Source organism: Pseudorasbora parva, chromosome 1 (assembly GCF_024679245.1).
Source record: "Pseudorasbora parva isolate DD20220531a chromosome 1, ASM2467924v1, whole genome shotgun sequence".
Lineage (NCBI taxonomy): Eukaryota > Metazoa > Chordata > Actinopteri > Cypriniformes > Gobionidae > Pseudorasbora > Pseudorasbora parva.
In genome coordinates, this window is record NC_090172.1 from 314693 (window position 1) to 338242 (window position 23550).

Consider the following 23550-nt stretch of genomic DNA (forward strand, 5'->3'; position numbering starts at 1 on the left):
GCCCCGATGCGAGTCCTGCCAGTGGGACACACACTAATCCTGGTCTCTTCTATAGTAACCCTAAAGACTTTACAGGGATTGCTTTGTAAATTAAATTGAGAATGTAACGGATGCATGTGCCATTTTAAATGGGCTACTGTAGTCGATGAGAGATGCGACGTCTGTGAAAATGCCGTGTCAGGCAAATATCGATCTTCACTATGCGTGCATCTCAATCTGCTCCGTCAGTAGTCAGGGCACTGATCAGGGATCAGCCCATTGACTTACCGGTATGTCCTGATCAGTGTCCTGACTACTGAACTAGAGCTGATTAAGACGCACCTAATATTAGCCTCTTGTCTCTTTTATGTCTTAAGGGTGTCGCACCCAAGCCTCGAAGCTCAGCTCCGCTCAGCCCCGTCTCGCCTGTCTCCGCTGACTGCGTGCCGCGCTCCTCCCCAAACGGACGAGGCGTTTATACTCGCTGTGCTCGCCGTTGTGCTACTCTTTGAAACGACAGAGGGCGATTCGGAGTAATTGTTCTATAAGCCATCAGGAAAAAGTGTAGAGAAGAAGTGGGCTAATGTGCACAATTGATGATATTTATTTTAGTACATTTCACCAGAAACACACTACAAAAGAATCGTGTAAAACTCAGTAAACCTTGGCTTGATATTATTACTTGTGACAGGAGAACAAAATATGCACTAAATTAACAATCTCGTAAATATTTCCTAATTTCACTAAACTTTAATGTCGTGATTCATTTATTTATTTGCTTAAACCTGGATCTTTATTTAAAATGGCCTATTTCTGCTTTAGTAGCTCATTCAGTAAATATAAGCAGCTAATGTGCAAACTGGGGGCCGGTGTGATGAGACGTCAACTCGTTCATCTTCAAATGCGGAGCTGCGCGCGGAGTTACAAAAAAATGTGTATTATGTTGTTGTATGGGGATATTTTTGCAAATGTTTCTTAAAAAAATCAATCTTTAAAAAAAATTTTCACTGGAACGATCACTTTAAATTGAAAACGGTTTACATAAAGCAATTATATTTCAAACATATGGAATTAGAAATACAGGCCTGCCCCCAATAAAAGCCTGCTTCAAATAAACCCGGTTCCCATCGGCAGTTCAGGTAAATAAAGGCCCCGGTCTCTATTTGAGGAATTACGGTATGAGAGACAGAATGAGGAAAACAATCCAGAAAATCACATTGTCTGATTTTTAAAGAATTCATTAGCAAATTATAGTGGAAAATAAGCATTTGGTCAATAACAAAAGTTCACCTCAATACTTTGTTATACACCTTTTGTTGGCGATGATAGAGGTCAAACGTTTTTTGTAAGTCGTCAGTGTAAGTTTTTACACACGGGGTGAGATCTTGCGTGGAGCCCCAGATCGAGGGAGATTATCAGTGGTCTTGTGTCCATTGTTTGTTTTTCATTTTCTAATAACTGCTCCCACAGTTGATTTCTTCACCAAGCTGCTTACCTATTGCAGATTCAGTCTTCTCAGCCTGGTGCGGGTCTACAATTTAGTTTCTGGTGTCCTTTGACAGCTCTTTGGTCTTGGCCATAGTGGAGTTTAGAGTCTGACTGTTTGAGGTTGTGGACAGGTGTCTTTTATACTGATAACCAGTTCAAACAGGAGCCATTAATACAGGGAACGAGTGGAGGACAGAGGAGCCTCTTAAAGAAGAAGTTACAGGTCTGTGGGAGCCAGAAATCTTGTGTTTTTGTAAAGGTGAACAAATTTGCAAATACATTTTTTTTAAATCAGACAGGGATTTTTGGGATGTTTTTCCCTTCTTTCTGTCTCTGATAGTTGAAGTGTAGCTAAGATGAAAATGACAGGCCTCGCTCATCTTCTTAAGTTTGGAGAACTTGCACAATTGGTGGCTGACTAAATACTTTTTTTTAGAGCGATACCAGCAAAGGAGGAGAGGACCAGGCCTGGCCAGGTGTGTGTGTGTGTGTGTGTGTGTGTGTGTGTGTGTGTGTGTGTGTGTGTGTGTGTGTGTGTGTGTGTGTGTGTGTGTGTGTGTGTGTGTGTGTGTGTGTGTGTGTGTGTGTGTCAGTCATCCGCGAGGGGCTGCCTGTTTATTTATTTAATAAAGTTTGTTGAACATTCTCCATCTCCTTCTTCCCATAACAACGAACAGTATTAATAAAATGGCATGACATTAAAGTTCATGTGCATGTAAAGGCAGGCGTCCCAAAACTTTTAGAATAGTGGCAGTATAATGTAAGTATTTATACACTGATGAACCTCTAAATAAGCTAATGAGAGTGTGCATTGTAATTTAAAAGAATTACAAAAGTGGCAAAAGTGGCCATGGTTTAAGAAAAACTCTGAAAATGTGCCACTGTCACATGTCATGTTAGTTGTATTTTTTCACCTTGCCTTTCATTTCCTTCTTTCTGATGTTTTGTGCCATTTCAGGGACTGGTCTTCACTGGGCTCGATTCTTTCTTACGCTCGGCAGGAAACAGGATTTCCCTATGACCAAATTTCAGACCTCTGAAAGCTTGCACCTCTCATTTCCTTCTTGCTGAGCTTTATTTTCTCCAGAATTGCCATTGTGTCTCTGTTCGACCAAATCAGCATTTTTCACATTGGAGAGAAAAATAACAAGTGATGTTCAATGTTTCTCCCTTTAATAGCAACCATTGCACTTCAACACTAATTGCACAATTCTTTAAGCTGACTAGAATGGCTAAGAAATACGCCAAACACTTTATAAAACATATTGCTTGGCATCATTAGTTGAGCACCCCATGGGGTAAACACGAGCAGAGAGAACCAAATTGAGTGACATTTAGAAACTGACACTTGTCTCTGTCTGTGAAGTAACTAAACTAGCTAGATTGTACAGGTTTTTTAAGAAATAGTTGTTGAAGTGAGTCAAGTCAAGGTGTTTGACATACAGGTCCAGCTGTAAATGCAGGATAGGGATGCATATGCCACGGCATCACAGTGCTCATCCCCTTCATCCCCCAACACCCCCAGACGCATGACAGGATGCAGTAATCTAACGGGGAGAAAGGTGTATATAAGTCTCACACACTTCAAACACACACTGGGTTTCTGCATGCTTGGATTACTGGTTAAAGGACAAACATGACGAAATGTGCCGGCCCATCTTTTGTGTTGCTCTCTTTATTTGTTGCTTTAAAACCTTCAGTTCAAACAGGTATGTCACTGATTTAATGCTTATTAATGGGAATGTCACACTTCCCTAGAATTAAATTGCATTGTTATACTATTTAGTTGAGTAAATTCACATGCCAGTTATGCTAGTCGTTATTTTCTCTAATGTAGGATTATTCTGGGTCAAAAACAACCCAAGTGTAGTTGAAAATGGACAAACCCAGAAATTGGGTTGTTTTGGGGTCCATTCACTGGGTTCAAACAACCCAATTTCTGGGTTTGTCAATTTTCAGCCCAACTTGGGTTGTTTTTAACCCAGCATTTTTTAGAGTGTTATAGCAATATAATGCGTTTCAGACATATTCACGTATATTTTGTGGGATTTGTTTAGTCTCATTATGTTTATTGCGGATGTTTATGAAAAAATTCCTAGGATATTTACAGCTCTGGAGAAAATTAAGAGACCACTCAACATTGATTTCTCAACGTTAAGTGGTCTCTTCATTTTTTCCACAGCTACATAAATCAGCTGTTGCCATGCATGTGGATAGCATAAGTCAAATTAAATGGTCTGGGTGAATTTTCGAGTTTATATGATTCAAGTTTGAGTGACTTTTAGACCACAGAATCAGGACAGCCTCAAGATGTTGAGGCCTGATGTAGACACCGTGGAGGTCATTGAACCCTGATCATATCCTCCTAAAAAAAAGAAAAAAAAGTTTTGTGAATTTAGTATTTTTTTTAGAGCACAAGAAAAAAATGGCAAAAATAATATTTTATTAATATTTAATTTTTATTTTAAAACTTTTTATTTTAAATATTTTATTTTAAGAATATTTTATTCATATCTTATGCTATGTCCTTTATAGAGGACACCAGGACTCAATTCTTTTTCAAATGACAAATTACAGAATTGTTTTGAACCAAACTTTGTATAAAGATGATTCTCAATTATGTTATGAAAGATTTAACAGAATAATTTGATATACCATTTTGCAATATGTGGGTAAAATGGCCATAAGCGGGTTTTCCCATTATATACAGTACAACGGGGCCACGTATAATGTAAAGTGTGATAACGGCAGTAGTAATTGGCAAGATTTTGATAAAAATATCAATTTTTTCATAGGAATATTGAAACATAATTTCGTCCCCTATTCACTTGTTGTGTCTGATAATGATTTAACATGATTACAGTCTAAAGTGGACATGTATGAAATAAATCCCCTGTTTCTTATATTCAAGTCATATTTTGATTTGAAAACGATAAAATTTTCCTGAAATGTTGATCTATAATAAATGATAAAAAAAATTTCAGATTTAAATAATTGCAAAATATTATCATATTCCAGTAAGAGTGCTAAATTTGATGACTAAATTATTGTCCTGTTGTCCTGGTGGAACTTCTCTGAAAAGCCCTGAATGTGCTCTTTACAGGACATTCAGACTCAAAATTAAATGTCCACTACAGAGGACAAAAGCCTATTTTAGATATGAAATGATCCTCTGTATTCTTGTTTTCAGTTTTCTTGGAAAGAAAGATGTATAGACAACACAGTTTCTGTGGGCCTAATCTTTGCACCTGTTTGACTCATGTTTGATTAAGGTCTCCTCTGGTGAAGTAAAACCTACTAGGTGGCGCTGTCACACAATAAACTAGGGTCCTGAAACTCTGGTTCTGAGAGATGGAAATACTTTAGTGAGCAAACATTTTTACATTAATTACCCCAAATAACCACAATTTCTTCTCCTTAACGAGAAGTGTGTGGATGTGTCCCAGTTTTTGACACCAGATGATCTTGTGTGTTTATTGTCTGGGTGAAGGGCACACACGGGCCGTTTTTGAGGGATGTTCATTTCCTGAAGAAAATGTGAGTGGCAAAACTCGGGACCTGGTTGCTACTGTGATACAAAAAAGCCAGGTTTCCCAGATGGGAAGAGTTTGAGAATGGTGTAAATCTCTTTCGATGAGAGAGATCTGCTGGAAGAGGATGTGTTGTCTCTTACATCCTCTGATCCGGCAGCGAAGGCTCTACTGGTGCTTTGCACACGAGGGCTGAGATCTGCTGAAGGATTTGGACCAGGGTCAAATGCATTCCGCCAGCAAACCTGACGTGATCCCCTTTGGTTATGTCTTTGGTAACCAATTCCTCTGGAGCTGTTCTACAGAAGAGAAAGAGAATCAACCATGAGAGGGATGATGTGATGTGACAAATGCTTTGAAAAGTTCAATCAAATATCTGTGTTGCTGTCAATGTGAGTCTCTCAGAAATCAGAGTTTGTCAAGTGTAATTTGAACTAAGATTTGCATTTTATATGTAAACATTGCATTGGTGACGCTTTGCAATTGCCTTCTCAACCTAAGAGTTGGTGGGAAACAGTCTGAAGGGAGTTATTGCAAATAAGGGAGAGAAGGCCATATTTTAATGATCTGAGCGCATGTTCTAGAGCTCTTAGGGTGTCTCCGAATCCACTTTTGCTAGTTTAACGACGGGACAAACGGTCTGCGCTCTGGCTTAGAAATGTATATAATTTTCTCCCGCCCGCAAAATCCCGGGGGTAAACGTATTTACCGTATTTACGTTTTAAAATGTTTTTTTTTTTTTTAAATACATGCATATTCTGCCTGTTGAATATAAAAAAAAGAGGAAAATAAACAAAAGTTTCATTTTATTTGTGTTTAATTAAATGGATGAACACGAACAAGGAACTTAGAAATACAGTAAAAAAAAAAGTATGAAATGTAAATAAAAAAATACTCTCACCTAAAGGATTATTAGGAACAAACACTAATACTGTGTTTGACCCTTTCTCCTCCAGAACTGCCTTAACTCTGCGTGGCATTGATCAACAAGCTGCTGAAAGCATTCTTTAGAAATGTCGGCCCATATTGATAGGAGAGCATCTTGCAGTTGATGGAGATTTGTGGGATGCATATCCAGGGCACGAAGCTCCCGTTCCACCACATCCCAAAGATGCTCTATTGGGTTGAGATCTGGGGACTGTGGCGGCCATTTTAGTTCAGTCAACTCATTGTCATGTTCAAGAAACCAATCTGAAATGATTGGAGCTTTGTGACATGGTGCATTATCCTGCTGGAAGTAGCCATCAGAGGATGGGGACATGGTGGTCATAAAGGGATGGACATGGTCAGAAACAATGCTCAGGTAGGCCGTGGCATTTAAACGATGCCCAATTGGCACTAAGGGGCCTAAAGTGTGCCAAGAAAACATCCCCCACACCATTACACCACCACCACCAGCCTGCACAGTGGTAACAAGGCATGATGGATCCATGTTCTCATTCTGTTTACGCCAAATTCTGACTCTACCATCTGAATGTCTCAACAGAAATCGAGACTCATCAGACCAGGCTACATTTTTCCAGTCTTCAACCGTCCAATTTTGGTGAGCTTGTGCAGATTGTCGCCTCTTTTTCCTATTTGTAGTGGAGATGAGTGGTCCCCGGTGGTGTCTTCTGCTGCTGTAGCCCATCCGCCTCAAGGTTGTGTGTGTTGTGGCTTCACAAATGCTTTGCTGCATACCTCGGTTGTAATGAGTGGTTATTTCAGTCAAAGTTGCTCTTCTATCAGCTTGAATCAGTCGGCCCATTCTCCTCTGACCTCGAGCATCAACAAGGCATTTTCTCCCACAGGACTGCTGCATACTGGATGCTCTTCCCTTTTCACACCATTCTCTGTAAACCCTAGAAATGGTTGTGTGTGTAAATCCCAGTAACTGAGCAGATTGTGAAATACTCAGACCGGCCCGTCTGGCACCAACAACCATGCCACGCTCAAAACGGCTTAAATCACCTTTCTTTCCCATTCTGACATTCAGTTTGAAGTTCAGGAGATTGTCTTGACCAGGACCTATAATAATAATTAGGCTATAGTATAGCCTAATAAATTATATAATACAGTTTTTCTCGATTGCTTAAACACATTTCTTGAAACTTTGCCTCATATTCTCAAAACTATAAACACAAATCCATAACGTCTCACCCAGTTTCCCAAACAACCTATTTTCAGGTCAAAATGAAGCTCTAAGATCAAAACCATTCACTCTTGCTGAAAAACCAAACTTTGCCCTCAGACAAGACACACAAGCCCTCAAAATCACACACACTACAATATAGTCTAACACACTGGTGCAATAAATTCAAAACAACATTTCCAAAACTGGTAAGTTATGTTACTTGTGGTTCCCCTCCTCACAAACCTTTTCACATGATGAACAAAAGACACAACCAATGGATACATTGGCACATTTTTATTCATTCATTCATACTACACAGTACAAAAAAAAAAACAAAGCAAAAATTGTATTCCGCCTCAGCCTCCCGTCTTTGGTCTGGGTCAGGCCAGAGAATCTCATCCACATCACAGGCTATATTAGCCCTAGCCTGGCAGCGGGGGTAAAATCCTCTTGCATGCCTGATCCACCCCTGGCACGCATCTACTGACACATGGCCTGGGCGAGGTGAACAAGCATATAAGGTTCTTGATCATACACTTTCCACTAGTGTTGTAGTCAAGACCACCTAAACCGAGACCAAGACAAGACCAAGACTTTGAAGGGCCGAGACTGAGTCAAGACCAAGACCAAGACCAGTGCATGTCCCCACACTTATGATAAAATGTGAAATATGCATCTGATTGGCACTTCTCTCGTATGATCAACTAAACTGGCTCTAATTTCATCCGAGACTGCTTGTCTTCCTCCTCCTCCTCCTCCTCCTCCTCCTCGATAACAAAAGAGACCAGTAGTTTTGCATGTTCCTTTCTTTAATAACTTACTAATATCTGTAGCACTAAGAGTGCAGGTCTCTACTTCCATGCACTTATATAGGGATTAGTAAAGGAGTTATTTCAGACAAAGCATGAATGTACAAGCAGTGTTAAAAGTTAAACAGTGAAAAGTCCGGGTTGAGCTTTATATCATCACTCTTGGAACTCCAGACTAAATTAGCTTTTCAGTTCAGTTTAAATGTTTAGATCAGGTGTGTACACATTTGGTCCTGGAGGACCACTGTCCTGTAGAGTTTAGCTCCAACTCGCCTGGAAGTTTCTAGTATAACTTGATTAGCTGAATCAGGTGTGTTTGGTTGGGGTCGGAGCTGAAGTCTGCAGAACAGCGGATCTTTCCTGATCTGAAGTTAATATTGAAGTCCAGTATGGAATGTGTTGCCTTTGCCTGATCTAATTTTCCATACGTTCAGACACCAGCTCCTTCCTCATCTACAACGCGGACCACAACAGATGTGTGAATGCCGTGAGCACTACTGTCGTACAGACGGCACCATGTGACGTATCTTCTGAGGCTCAGCGTTTCCGATGGATTTCCTCATCACGGATTGTCAGCCTCTCTTTCAAACTCTGCCTGGGGACCCAGGATATCAAAGACTGGGTCAAGATCCTCCTTCTGCCCTGCAAGGAACTGAGTCCCCTACAAACCTGGGAGTGTAAGAACGAGACCTTGTTTGGCTTAAAGGGACAGCCACTGCATCTGAACTATGGGAATAGAAATGAGCCGAGTATGATGTTGTATTCGGGAGCAGGTATTTGGAGTCATTGGCAGGTTTTTGGGACCAAGGAAGATTTGTGTTCTCGTGGATATCAAGGTAGGACCAAAAGGTCTACCTAAGACCTTTTAAAAGAGTTATGCATTCACATCTAATGTTTCTATTATGAATTTCCCAATATGGAACTTCTTTCTAGTAATTTCAAACACATAATCCATTTTCTCACTGTTTTCTTTTCTTAATGCCCTGCAGAGACATATACACTGAGTGGTAATTCGTTTGGGAAACCGTGCCAGTTCCCATTTAAATATGGAGAGAAGTGGTACGTTGAGTGCACTGTGGAGGGAAGAGCCGACGGTCATCTTTGGTGCTCCACTGAGACGGACTACGAGACGGACAAGAAGTGGGGCTTCTGCCCGACCACAAGTAAGGCACAGAAACATCTGTCACCATCATTGAGTACAGTACTTTCTACAGGATTGTGTGGCATTTTAATGAATTCTGTATTTATGATACAATAAAATGGTATTTTAAGACATCCAAATGAACCATATTAAATGTTACGTAAAGACAGAAGCAATTGGTCACATTAAACAATGTACTTTGTAACAATAGATTTTTTAGAGCAAATGCAAAAAAGTTGACAAACCCGATTCCAAAAAAGTTGGGACACTGTACCAATTGTGAATAAAACAGAATGCAATGATGTGGAAGTTTCAATATTTTATTTAGAATACAACATAGATGACATATCAAATGTTTAAACTGAGAAAATGTATAATTTTAAGGGAAAAATAAGTTGATTTTAAATTTCTCAAAAAAGTTGAGCCAAGGCCATGTTTCCCCCTGTGTGTCATCCCCTCTTCTTTTTATATCAGTCTGCAAACGTCTGGGGACTGAGGAGACGAGCTGCTCAAGTTTAGGAATAGGAATGTTGTCCCATTCTTGTCTAATACAGGCTTCTAGTTGCTCAACTGTCTTAGGTCTTCTTTATCGCATCTTCCTCTTTATGATGCGCCAAATGTTTTCTAATGGTGAAAGATCTGGACTGCAGTCTGGCCATTTCCGTGCCCAGATCGTTTTTCTACGCAGCCATGATGTTGTAATTGATGCAGTGTGTGATCTGGCATTGTCATGTTGGAGAATGCAAGGTCTTCCCTGAAAGAGACAACGTCTGGATGGAGCAGATGTTGTTCTAGAACTTGGATAGACCTTTCAGCATTGATGGAGCCTTTCCAGATGTGTAAGCTGCCCATGCCACACACACTCATGAACCCCAGACCATCAGAGATCAGCTTCTGAACTGAGCGCTGAGAACAACTTGGGTTGTCCTCTTAGTCCGGATGGCGTCCCAGTTTTCCAAAAAGAACTTCACATTTTGATTGGTCTGACCCCAGAACAGTTTTCCACTTTGCCACAGTCCATTTTAAATGAGCCTTGGCCCAGAGGAAACGCCTGCGCTTCTGGATCATGTTTAGATACGGCTTCTTGTTTTACCTGTAGAGTTTTAGCCGGCGACGGCGAATGGCGCGGTGGATTGTGTTCACCAATGTTTTCTGGAAGTATTCCTGAGCCCATGTTGTGATGTCCATTACAGTAGCATTCCTGTGTGTGATGCAGTGCCGTCTAAGGGCTGAAGATCATGGGCATCCAGTTTGGTTTTGGCCCTTGACCCTTACGCACAGAGATTGTTCCAGATTCTCTGAATCTTTGGATGATATTATGCGCTGTAGATGATGATAACTTCAAACTCTTTGCAGTGTTCCTCAGAGAAACTCCTTTCTGATATCGCTCCACTATTGTCCGCCGCAGCATTGGGGGAATTGGTGATCCTCTGCCCATCTTGCCTTCTGAGAGACGCTGCCACTCTAAGAGGCTCTTTTATACCCAATCATGTTGCCAATTGACCTAATAAGCTGCAAATTGGTCCTCCAGCTGTTCCTTATATGAACATTTAACTTCTCCGGCCTCTTATTGCTCCCTGTCCCAACTTTTTTGAATGTGTAGCTCTCATGAAATCAAAAATGAGCCAATATCTGGCATGCCATTTCAAAATGTCTCACTCTCAATATTTGATATGTTATCTATATTATAGGTTTATGAGATTTGCAAATTATTGCATTCCTTTTTTATTCACAATTTCTACAGTGTCCCAACTTTTTTGGAATTTGGTTTGTAATATATATATATATATATATATATATATATATATATATATATATATATATATATATATATATATATATATATATATATATATATATATATACATTTTAGAGATGTCACATGCATGTATGTGAGAATAAAATGGCTATTTATACAGTAATACTAATAACTGTGTCCTCCCTCTGTGGATTTGAAAAAGAGACAGAGGAAGGAAGAGAAAATGAGAGAAATGCTGCTGTTGTGACATTCCTTCATTTTCCTGTTTTCCTTTGTCCTGTCCAAGAGTAAGAAAATGCAAGCAGGATAACTGGAATCTGCTGACAAACACATCCTATCACACACAAACACACACACACACACACACACACACACACACACACACACACACACACACACACACACACACACACACACACACACACACACACACACACACACACACACATTGTCTACTGTAAGTTTTAGGCATGTCTCTCTAAACTCTTCTCCTTTTCTTGTATCGCTCACTGTGTGTAATAGCAATCTCTGGCTGGGACAGTGATCCAGTGACTGGTGTGTTATATCAGAGGAACACACAGTCGGTTCTGACCTGGTTTCAGGCGCGAGCAAGCTGTCAGCAGCAGGGAGCTGATCTCCTCAGCATCACAGAGCTGCACGAACAGAGCTATATATCAGGTAGACACGAGTAAATGCATGTTGTGCACAAAAGGAAACTATAATTGCATGCTCATGTATACACACACAGATCTCATAACCATCCTGAAATTATTAAATATTATGGTATAAACAGAGTAGCATTTCAATATATAGTATACTTTATCCTTTAGGTCTGACAAATACTTTCGGCTCCACACTGTGGATTGGACTGAACAGTCTTGACTTTGAGAGTGGCTGGCAGTGGAGTAATGGACACCCATTCCGATATCTCAACTGGGCTCCTGGTAAATAAACCCCCTGCGCACAACTTTATATACACACCCATTGGTATTGATCAAATGCACTTTTTATAAACTTCAGGGCACCCGTCTCTGGAACCCGGCCTGAACTGTGCCACACTGAATGCTGGGAAAGCCTCAAAGTGGGAGAGTATGGCCTGCAGTAAGAAACTGGGCTACATCTGTCGCAAAGGCAACATTACAGACATCACACCTCCACCAGGTACCATATGATACACACCTCCACCTGGTACCATATGATACACACCTCCACCAGGTACCATATGATACACACCTCCACAAGGTACCATATGATACACACCTATACCATAGCATATGATACACACCTACACCATGTACCATATGATACACACCTATACCATACCATATGATACACACCTGCACCAGGTACCATATGATACACACCTATACCATACCATATGATACACAGCTACACCATGTACCATATGATACACACCTATACCATACCATATGATACACACCTACACCATGTACCATATGATAAATACCTATACCATACCACATGATATGATATGTAAGTGATAATGTACACCCAGCTGGATATTTTTGCAGAATAAACCCTGACAGAGTGATTAGGACTTGAGGTCTTGTGTCACTCTGAAGTTGTTTGTTCTGCGATAAAAACCGGCTGGATGTGTATTATCCCACTTATTACACGGCTACTTGTCTCAAGTAAATTAGACACAAAATATTGTCTTGAGTTTAAATATTTTATTAGCTCTTCCGTAAACCTTCCGCAAAGAAAAACAGTTATAAACTGCTTTAAGCCTTTATCTATTGCTGAAAAGATTTGTTTTTACCATATATGTTGAAATTAATGCTGAAAGGGATAACTCACCCAAAAATGAAAATCAGCCCATGATTTATTCACCCTCAAGTCATCCTAGTTGTGTATGACATTCTTTTTTCAGACAAATACAATCTGAGTTATATTTAAAAAGTCCTGGCTAATCCAAGTTTGTAGTTGTAGCTCTATTTTTGAAGTCCATAAAAATACAGCTGTCAGTCAAATAATGTGTTCCACAGAGCTCTGGGGGCTTCTGAAGCGAATTGATGAGTTTGTGTAAAAAACAATATCCATATTTAAAACTTTCTAAAGTAAAGTTCCAGCCGAAAGCCTTCCGTGGAAAAAGTGTTGAAAGTGCCTTCTCACAATTCAAGATGCTTATGCTACTAGTCTTGAATTGCGAGAAGGCACTTTTAACACTTTTAGACAGCCCCCAGACACTAACCTAATTGAAAAGCTTTCTTTTTCTCTTGCAGGTAAAGATCAGGTTAGCTTCTGTCCTTCTGTTGAGTGGGTGCCGTACGCCAGCCACTGTTATAATCTCCAGCGCGGCAAAAAAACGTGGAGCGACGCACTAGCGGCGTGTCACAAGGAAGGCGCAGACTTAGCCAGTGTTCACAACATCGAGGAGCACAGCTTCATTATATCACAGATGGGGTACTGTAAGTATGAGCCATCTCAATGTGCATTAAGCAACACACACATCAAACAAACACATAAAGGTCTAGGGGTTTGATTCTTACTTCAGGCATGAGAGTTCCCGGGTTCAGATCCCGGACGAGCCCCCACATTTGACAAAGGAGAGGAGGACATAGTCAAACCTTTTAAAGCATTTTAACAGAAACAGAAAAATATATAAAACAAGAAAACAACATGCCTCCTACCCATGCCCACTGGCTGGCCATAGAAGAAAGATCTAGTCACACATGTTTTGGATTCTAAGCGGACCTGTTTATTTCACTAACCGTTGTGAGTGTTTGCTCTGTAGTGCCTACTGATGAACTGTGGATTGGACTCAATGATCAGAGGACTCAGAACCTGTTTGAGTGGTCAGACAGAACTCATGTCACCTTCACCAAGTGGATAGTTGGAGAACCTTCACACGCCATCAATCGCATGGAGGATTGTGTTCTTATCAAAGGAAAGGTGGGTGTTTTTTAAAGTGTTAAAGCGTGTTAAGATTTTTATTATTATTGTTACACAAAAAAAACTGTTTGTGCAGCCTGAACCATTAAGGCCTAGAGACTTAAAACTTGGCCAGATGGCAGGTCTCAATTCGAGGAGAGATTGACATGATATTACCCCAGTCGGCCAATCGGGCGCATAACTCCTAAACCGTTTGTTGTAGACTCAAGTGTGAAATAGGTTTAGATTTGCCATCCCATCTGAACCAAGCCACTGCAGACATATTTTCTGGAGTCTGAATATATCAATAATTATCTTACAAAAATTTCAATTTCAATTCACAGTCGCTAACTAAAAAATTTTATGTGGGCGGGGCCACTTTGAAAAAAATGGCTATAGCTCTTGAACTGAAAGAGACATTTCCCACAAACTCTGAACACCTACAAACAACATGACGATTGACCACCTGGTGGTGCTATAACCACCCAGCTGAATGCCGTGATTGCCTAGTAAGACTAATGAAGTCTTTTTTGAAGTGTGGTCCTAGGTTTTTTGCTCAACATCCATAAAACCACTGCAGTACAACTTTCTGGACTCTCTTGGTCAATAAATTTCAGTAAAAAGGTTTAACATTACCCTTTGGATAGCTATAGCAGGATCCCTTAGAAAATGGGTGTGGTCAATTATACCACAAAGTCTATATCTCCTAAATGAAAACTCAAAACTTCACAAAATTAGGTGAGCACATGTAACGTGATTCTAAAAGAGCATCCAAACTTTTGTGGAGCTCAGACCAGAGGTGGCACTTTAACTGTTAAAAAGCTATATAAAAAAACATAATTTCCTTAGTAAATTACCTGTATTGGTGTAAATGGTCTTTTCCATCTATGATCTATTCTAGATGGTCACAGTCTTCCTAATTTAACCATAATACCTTTTTACGCATCTGTTTAAAGGTTTTAAAGTGCTTAAATCCTGATAACTGCTGCTTGCAGCTATATTTATTATTGTTTTCCCCCTATACTTTTGTAACAGATCCGACCGAGTATGAGGATCCACGTGTAACATGATTCAGAATGATGATATTTTAATATTATTGAATTCATTTAGTCTTTTGTCTCTGTAATAGGAGGGCAGATGGGCAGATCATGTGTGTGAGACGGAGCTCGGCTACATCTGCAAAAAGAAATCAACCAACAAACCTGATGGAGCCCCGGAGCGCATCAGTCCCGGATGTCAAGCTGTGAGTCGAGATAGGTTTATACTTTCATAAACAAAAGATAAATATTTAAATAATAAATGAGTCCATCTGTCCATGTCACATCACAGACAAAGGAAAAGGTGCGAGGACTCAAGTGCAGAGAAAGATAATTTATTACAAAATAAACATAAACTCAAAACAAAACCCACGAGGGGGAAAAACACACAATAGAATAATAAAATATAAACTTAAACAAACCAACAGAATCACAGGGAGAACGGGAGACGCAGACATTACACAAGGATCCAACACAGACTGACAAACACAAGGAGATTATAAAGGGAACAAACAAGGCAGATAATGAGGGAGAACAGGTGGGGCAAATTAACCAATAATCCGATAACAAGGGGGAGGGAACTGACAGGGACACGAGCACATGCTCAACATAACAAAACCCACAAGTGCACACACGACAGGACAGGCATGTGACATTACCCCCTCCTTAAGGAGCGGCTACCAGACGCTCCACTAGGGACGGGAGGGACAGACCCGGGCGGGACGGGAGGGACAGACCAGGGAGGGACGGGAGGGACAGACCAGGGAGGAACGGGAGGGACAGACCAGGGAGGGACGGGAGGGACAGACCAGGGAGGGACGGGAGGGACAGACCAGGGAGGGACGGGAGGGACAGACCAGGGGGGCACGGGAGGGACAGACCAGGGGGGCACGGGAGGGACAGACCAGGGGGGCACGGGAGGGACAGACCAGGGGGGCACGGGAGGGACAGACCAGGGGGGAACGGGAGGGACAGACAAAGAAGGTACAGACAAGGGAGGGGTAAACAAGGGAGGAACGAGGAAAACAAAAAGTTCAGGAGGCCATGGTGGCCCACAAAGTTCGAATGGCCAGGGCGGCCCACCGAGTTCGGGAGGCCCACCCAGTTCAAGCGGCCGGGGCGGCCCATAGAGTTCAGGCAGCCAGGGCAGTGCGGGTAGAGCAGGGCGCCAGGGAGGCGCGGTGAGAGCAGGGCGCCAGAGAGGCGCGGTGAGTGCAGGGGGCGCCAGGGAGGCGCGGTGAGAGCAGCACGCTTCAGTGGCGCGGTGAGAGCAGGACGCCTCAGCGGCGCGGTGAGAGCAGGACGCCTCAGCGGCGCGGTGAGAGCAGGACGCCTCAGCGGCGCGGTGAGAGCAGGACGCCTCAGCGGCGCACGGAGAGCAGGACGCCTCAGCGGCGCACGGAGAGCAGGACGCCTCAGTGGCGCACGGAGAGCAGGACGCCTCAGCGGCGCACGGAGAGCAGGACGCCTCAGCGGCGCACGGAGAGCAGGACGCCTCAGCGGCGCACGGAGAGCAGGACGCCTCAGCGGCGCACGGAGAGCAGGACGCCTCAGCGGCGCACGGAGAGCAGGACGCCTCAGCGGCGCACGGAGAGCAGGACGCCTCAGCGGCGCACGGAGAGCAGGACGCCTCAGCGGCGCACGGAGAGCAGGACGCCTCAGCGGCGCACGGAGAGCAGGACGCCTCAGCGGCGCACGGAGGGCAGGACGCCTCAGCGGCGCACGGAGAGCAGGACGCCTCAGCGGCGCACGGAGAGCAGGACGCCTCAGCGGCGCAGGGAGAGCAGGACGCCTCAGCGGCGCAGGGAGAGCAGGACGCCTCAGCGGCGCAGGGAGAGCAGGACTGCTCAGGGGCGCAGGGAGAGCTGGGCGCCTCAGGGGCGCAGGGAGAGCAGGGCGCCTCAGCGGCGCAGGGAGAGCAGGGCGCCTCAGCGGCGCAGGCAGGGCGTTGGGGAAACTTCTCCAGTCCAGCAGTATCCACCGGCACTGGGACCACCGGAATACGATCTGCTGGCATTGGGACCACCGGAACATGATCTGCCGGAACTGGGACCACCGGAACACGATCCACCGGCACAGGGACCACCGGAACACGATCCACCGGAACTGAGACCACCGGCACACGATCCACCGGAACTGGGACCACCGGAACTGCCTCCGGGGCTTCGGATAAAGCCCTGTGCTCCTTCCACGCATGCAGGACTGCCACCACAAAGCATCCCATCACAGCCCTCCAGGCCGTTTCCGGACTCGGGACCACCGGAACACGATCCACCGGCACAGGGACCACCGGAACACGATCCACCGGCACAGGGACCACCGGAACACGATCCACCGGCACAGGGACCACCGGAACACGATCCACCGGCACAGGGACCACCGGAACACGATCCACCGGCACAGGGACCACCGGAACACGATCCACCGGCACAGGGACCACCGGAACACGATCCACCGGCACAGGGACCACCGGAACACGATCCACCGGCACAGGGACCACCGGAACACGATCCACCGGCACAGGGACCACCGGAACACGATCCACCGGCACAGGGACCACCGGAACACGATCCACCGGCACAGGGACCACCGGAACACGATCCACCGGCACAGGGACCACCGGAACACGATCCACCGGCACAGGGACCACCGGAACACGATCCACCGGCACAGGGACCACCGGAACACGATCCACCGGCACAGGGACCACCGGAGCACGATCCACCGGCACAGGGACCACCGGAACATGATCCACCGGCACAGGGACCACCGGCGCACGCTCCGCCGGTACTGGAACCACCGGAATACGATCCGCCAGCATAGGGACCACCGGAATACGATCCGCCGGCAAAGAGACCACCGGAATCCGATCCACCGGTACTGGGACCCCTGGAATCGGGACCACCGGAGCAGGTACGGAGGGAGCCTTTCTCCTCCTCCTCCGTTTCGGGACCACCGGAGCAGGGACCACCGGAACACGGTCCACCGGCATAGGGACCACCGGAACACGATCCACCGGTACAGGGACCTCCGGAACACGATCCACCGGAATAGGGACCACCGGAACACAGTCCACCGGCATAGGGACCACCGGAATACGATCCGCCAGCATTGGGACCACCGGCACAGGGACCACCGGCACAGGCACGGAGGGAGACTTCCTTCTCCTCCTCCGTTTCAGGACCACTGGAGCAGGGACCACCGATCTTGGGACTGCCAGGGCAGGGGCCATCTCCCTGGCAGCTCTCTCCTGCTGGCAGGCGATAGCTTCCACCATTGCCTCAAATGTGCCTCCGTCATATGCCCTTCTGAGCCACCACTCCATGGGATCATCTAGGGCATAATTAAAAAGGTCCTTGAGTGCAGAGTCACTGAGCCTCAGCCCCTTGGCGGTCTCCAGGAACTTCTTTGCAAAATTCCTAATCTCCATTCCCTCCTGGTGAAGTAGGTGGAGGACTCGAAACCGTAGAATCCGCTCATAGTGAGGACAGGTGGTGAGCGATTGCGGGATCGAGTCCTCTCTCTGCTGAGTCCTCAACATGGTTGGATCCTTCTGTCACGTCACAGACAAAGGAAAAGGTGCGAGGACTCAAGTGCAGAGAAAGATAATTTATTACAAAATAAACATAAACTCAAAACAAAACCCACGAGGGGGAAAAACACACAATAGAATAATAAAATATAAACTTAAACAAACCAACAGAATCACAGGGAGAACGGGAGACGCAGACATTACACAAGGATCCAACACAGACTGACAAACACAAGGAGATTATAAAGGGAACAAACAAGGCAGATAATGAGGGAGAACAGGTGGGGCAAATTAACCAATAATCAGATAACAAGGGGGAGGGAACTGACAGGGACACGAGCACATGCTCAACATAACAAAACCCACAAGTGCACACACGACAGGACAGGCATGTGACAGTCCATCCATCTATCATTATTTGTCTTCAGTCTTGCTATCTTGTGTATTTATAAATAGTATTTTGAGCATTTTTAAATAAAAATTAATTTGATAACTTTTTTTATTTAACAAAAAAAATGAAATTTACTTTTTTCACTTCAGAAATTATCTGGCAGTGTCTTCTTTAAAATGAGACCAAACTTCAGTCTGTGCACTAAAACATTCAAGATTAACATTTGGAAATTTAATGTTCAGGTCCATGCTCAAAAGGTGATAATGTAATAAATAATGGATCATAACTATTCCATAAATATCATTTAGTACCATAAATCATAAAACTATTTTTATAGACAGCCCTGAAGCATGTCAAAAAAACGCAATATCCCGTTCCCTGATTTCAGTGAACCAGGTTTATAGTCATAACCCGAGACATTCCCATTCAAAGGGAACTCGCATTGCGTCAATCGCTATTGGGAAAGAGAATACCCACGCCGCCATTCTGAGGGGATGCACTGTCAACATTGGCTGTTACAAGCATAAGAGGCTAACTTCATGGAAAGTTCCAAGGTTAACTCCCCCCACGGGTACGCATCAGCCTGGCTGTCAGTGACACTACTCCCTTCAGCCAGTTTGCCCAAGCTACATGCTTCAAAGAAGAGTCTAATTCCAACAATGAAGGTCTCCTTCCAGGGAGCTAGCTCAAAGGCCTGGAAACCTCAACCTTACCTTAAAGGCGGGCTAGTTTAAGGGAGTATGGCCCAGGCTCAAGGACTCTGGCCTGCCCCTTTTAAGAGGGACCCAAAGAGGGACTATTAACTAGACTAAACACTGATAACCGCTTAGCCAAAAATGGGCAAGCGTAAGGATTTGAGCGAGTTTGGACAAATTGTGATGGCTAGACGACTGTGTCAGAGCATCTCCAAAACTGCAGCTCTTGTGGGCTGTTCCCGGTCTGCAGTGGTCAGTATCTATCTAAAGTGCTCCAAGGAAGGAACAGTGGAGAACCGGCCACAGGGTCATGGGCGGCCAAGGCTCATTGATGCACGTGAGGAGCGAAGGCTGGCCCGTGTGGTCCGATCAAACAGACAGAGTAACATTTTTGCTCGACCAAAGTATGCTCATATTATATGAAGCTCTAAAGAGTGGAGGCCTCAACAGAAATTCAGTCAAAAGAGGAAGCCTACAACACACTATCACAAGCTCATATTAGCTCTAACAGAGAATGTTCTAAACAAGAGCAACCTCCTCGCCACAATCCTCACTCTAGCAGTCCAAAGTCTAGATAAGCTCCATGCCAAGCAGTGGCACAGCAACTTTAAAAACATGCCACAAACTCTCCAGAGGAGTGGAGGCTCTAAAGAGAGCGAAGTCCTCGGCAGCAGGACCCTCACACCAAAGGGGCCTACAACACTCACACATTACAAACTCATAAGATTGAGATAAATAATCAGACCGAAAATATTCTCAGCAAGTGGAGGCTTCAGCAAAACGACTCCCAAATCGAGAGGAAACCTACCATACTCATCATCCATACCGTCTAACCCAGGGGTGGGCAATTCTAGTCCTGGAGGGCCACTGTCCTGCAGAGTTTAGCTCCAACCCTAATCAAACACACCTGAATGTCTTCAGGATTACTAGAAGGCTACAGGCGGATGAGCTTGATCAGGGTCGGAGCTAAACTCTGCAGGACTGGAATTGCCCACCCCTGGTCTAACCTGTGCTAATTCCAAAAATCAACAGCAGGATGAGCCGAGGCCTCAGCAAACTCTCACACGAGAGGAGGCCTACAGAGCTCACAATCATTTACTTGAGTACCATAGAGAGCGTCAGCAAAATGAGTCCCCGACTGAGAGGAAACCACTCAACATCCTCCCAACTTCTGTGTGCACAGAGAATGGTGTCTAGCTAACCAACAACTAACAAAGCTTAATAAACAAGAGGCGTACAATAAATCTGCCTTCTCTACTATAATAATATTTTGTTTTGAACTCCACAAACCGAGAGGAAGTATATATACCAATGGTTCCACACATAACACTTAGTAAACCTGATGAAATGAAGGCCCATTATACTCCCCCTTTAAGGGGATCTACGGCCTAACTACGCCCCCTAGAGGCCAGCTATAGGAGGCCAAAAAAACAACAACAACAACATTTGATCACATATTTAATCAGTCTAGTGGCACGAGTAGCCTACTAGGTTACACATCAACAATCCACTTCAGTCATTCTACTATCTATAAGTAACTTTGCATCTACATGTCAACTTACTCTCATTACAGTATTAGTAGACTGTTAGGGCTAGTCGACATGTAGTTGCAAAGTTACTTATTGTTAGTAGAATGCCTAAAGTAACCATCGAAACAAAGTGTAACACTATACTTCACAAGTCAGCGACTCAGCATTTTTGATTAACTGTTAAAAGTCTTATATTTTAATTTAAATCAAGACATTTAAAGCTGATGAGGTCTGTTTCTCTGTTCTAATGGTATGAGACGTGTGATGAAGTTATGTGTGTCTGGTTCTCACAGGGATGGGTTCGGTATGGATCTTACTGTTATAATATTGCCGTGGAGAGCAAGACGTTTAATGAGGCCAAACTGCAGTGTGAGAAGACTGGAGCTCGTCTGGTGGATGTTGCCAACAGGTAATTCAGATGAGATGGGGATCATAAAGTCTCCAACGGAACAATAGGTCTGTAATCCAGCCTTAACACTAGTGTTTAGATGTCCAGGTAGGATTCCTTCTCCATATCATTGTTTCCTGAGATTTCACCTCTTAAGCAGGTGTTGGGATGCATTTCAGTATCAGCAGCAGGGAGTGATCCCCACACACAACCATAGACCATTTAACGATCACTTAAAAGCCATGTGTAATGTAACTGCTCGGAGACAAAAAGGCTGAGAATCCAAATGCAGTTTTATTTAAAGGCTAATCCACAATCGTAGTCAACAATATTAGTTACTTTAAGATTTGCTCTGTCCATGTGGCATAATAATGTTTCGTTTTAATATTTAATTCCACACATACATCACATTATTTTAACGTTTTGTCTTCAATTAGGTATGAGAGCGCTTTTCTCATTAGCCTGGTCGGTCTCAGGCCTGAGAAGTATTTCTGGATCGGCCTGAGTAACACCGAGCGCCTGGAACGCTTCCAGTGGAGTAATGGGGATAAAGTCAAATTCACACACTTTAATGTAGGCATGCCAGGTATGTTGATACATAATCACAGTTTTTATGAAATGTGAATATTATGCTTACACTGTGTGTCACGTCTGAATCTGCCTGAATGTGTTCTCCTATGTTCACCTCCTAGAAAGACACCAAGGTTGTGTGGCCACGTTAACAGGAACTTCAGCAGGATTATGGGATGTTCTGGACTGTAATAGTAAACAGAAGTTCATCTGTAAAAAAATGGCAGAGGGTGTTACTACAACGCGAGTGCCACCAACAACGCAGCCACTCAGCTGTTCAGCTGGCTGGATTAAGAAAGATCCAGGCAGTTGTGTTAAGGTAAATCTGAATGATACACTCCTTCCTGAAACTGTGACATCTGACAGCTCAGACCAAAGACTGCGTTACCAAGCGGAAAGCACAACCAAACATGCATAATCTTTAATTTGTTGAAATAGCAACTCCCCTACAATGCGCATGAACACACCCGGTTTTCAGAACAGATGCACCAGTGCATTTGATATTTAAACAACGAGGAGTTGGACGTGAAAATGAGAACTAGCAGAAAACTAGTGTATGATAGGGCTCTAAATTTTCTTTTTTCTTTTGTGACAATCACACCTTTAATTTCTACTTTTTAGTTATACCAGAAGCAAAAGGATGAGAAAAAGACTTGGCTCGAGTCTCGTGATTTCTGTCGAGCCATTGGCGGTGACTTGGCGAGCTTCCACTCTTCACGAGAAATCAGCATGCTACCGTGAGTGTTTTGTACTGATATAAATCTGTGGTTATTCGTCTGCCATTACTACATTATGATTTTGTGGCACTGCATATATGTCTTTATTCTGCAGGTATAGGAACGGAGATCCGGCATGGATAGGCTTCAGTATGCTGAGTAATTCTGGTTTTGTGTGGTCTGATGAAACCCCTGTGAGTGTTTTCCCAATAATGCTCCCTCTGCTGGCCATTTTTATGTGGTTCCCTTTTGTATTGAAGTCTGTTTCTGCCACAGTCAAAATATGATTCTGCAAGTCATAATAATTAGACAAAGAAACCATAAAAGGGCACTTGCGTCATCACATCCCCAGATTCTGTCACGTCACCTGACCTTTCGTCTGCCAATGAGATTTGCACATTTCAACAAGGAAATAATAACTTGTCAAAATGTTCCAGCATTATGTTCATGTGGTGTGAGGCTAAACTCCAAACCCTAACCCTTCCCTTAAAACAAAATATAATGTTGGTCACATATCCTGATAGGTAGCATATATTGTCAGAACCACGGCTAACTGTACAATATCCTGTTTATTGCATGGCTACTCAACAAATAGACATACAGACATATATTGATTTGAGTTGGAATTATTTGAGAATCTTCTCCATGTTGTATTGTCCACTTCACCATACCTACGGTCTACTCTGTGAATGTGTGTTTGCATTTCTTTTCAGTCTGATTTTGAGAACTGGGCGTTTGGAGAACCGAACAACCACAATGATCAAGAGCACTGTGCAGAAAGTGGATTTTATTATGGACGCAAGTGGAACGATCGTGATTGTGAAGCCTATAATGACTGGATTTGCCAGATATCAATAGGTACACATGCATGGATCTGATACTACATATGTGTCAAATGTGCATTAAGTCTTGGAGTGTAAATTTAAACTAACACGTGTGTGATGTGTCAATGTGTTTCTTTGTTCTTTCAAGATCTTGCTT

The 23550-nt window shown here is 43.7% G+C and overlaps 1 protein-coding gene across 1 annotated transcript in view; it reads left to right on the top strand.

Annotated features, from left to right (window-relative positions):
* The first annotated feature begins 3056 nt into the window (after positions 1-3056).
* Positions 3057-23550, top strand: part of LOC137078934 (macrophage mannose receptor 1-like) — a 46503-nt gene continuing 26009 nt past the window's right edge. The window contains exons 1-15 of the mRNA XM_067446818.1: positions 3057-3176; positions 8354-8755; positions 8909-9082; positions 11342-11497; positions 11650-11763; positions 11840-11980; positions 13063-13248; positions 13575-13732; positions 14841-14954; positions 21189-21304; positions 21721-21869; positions 21976-22172; positions 22475-22590; positions 22685-22763; positions 23283-23427. Of these exons, the coding sequence (XP_067302919.1) occupies positions 3104-3176; positions 8354-8755; positions 8909-9082; positions 11342-11497; positions 11650-11763; positions 11840-11980; positions 13063-13248; positions 13575-13732; positions 14841-14954; positions 21189-21304; positions 21721-21869; positions 21976-22172; positions 22475-22590; positions 22685-22763; positions 23283-23427 (2320 nt within the window). The 5' untranslated portion in view covers positions 3057-3103. The remainder of the gene's footprint in view (positions 3177-8353; positions 8756-8908; positions 9083-11341; positions 11498-11649; positions 11764-11839; positions 11981-13062; positions 13249-13574; positions 13733-14840; positions 14955-21188; positions 21305-21720; positions 21870-21975; positions 22173-22474; positions 22591-22684; positions 22764-23282; positions 23428-23550) is intronic.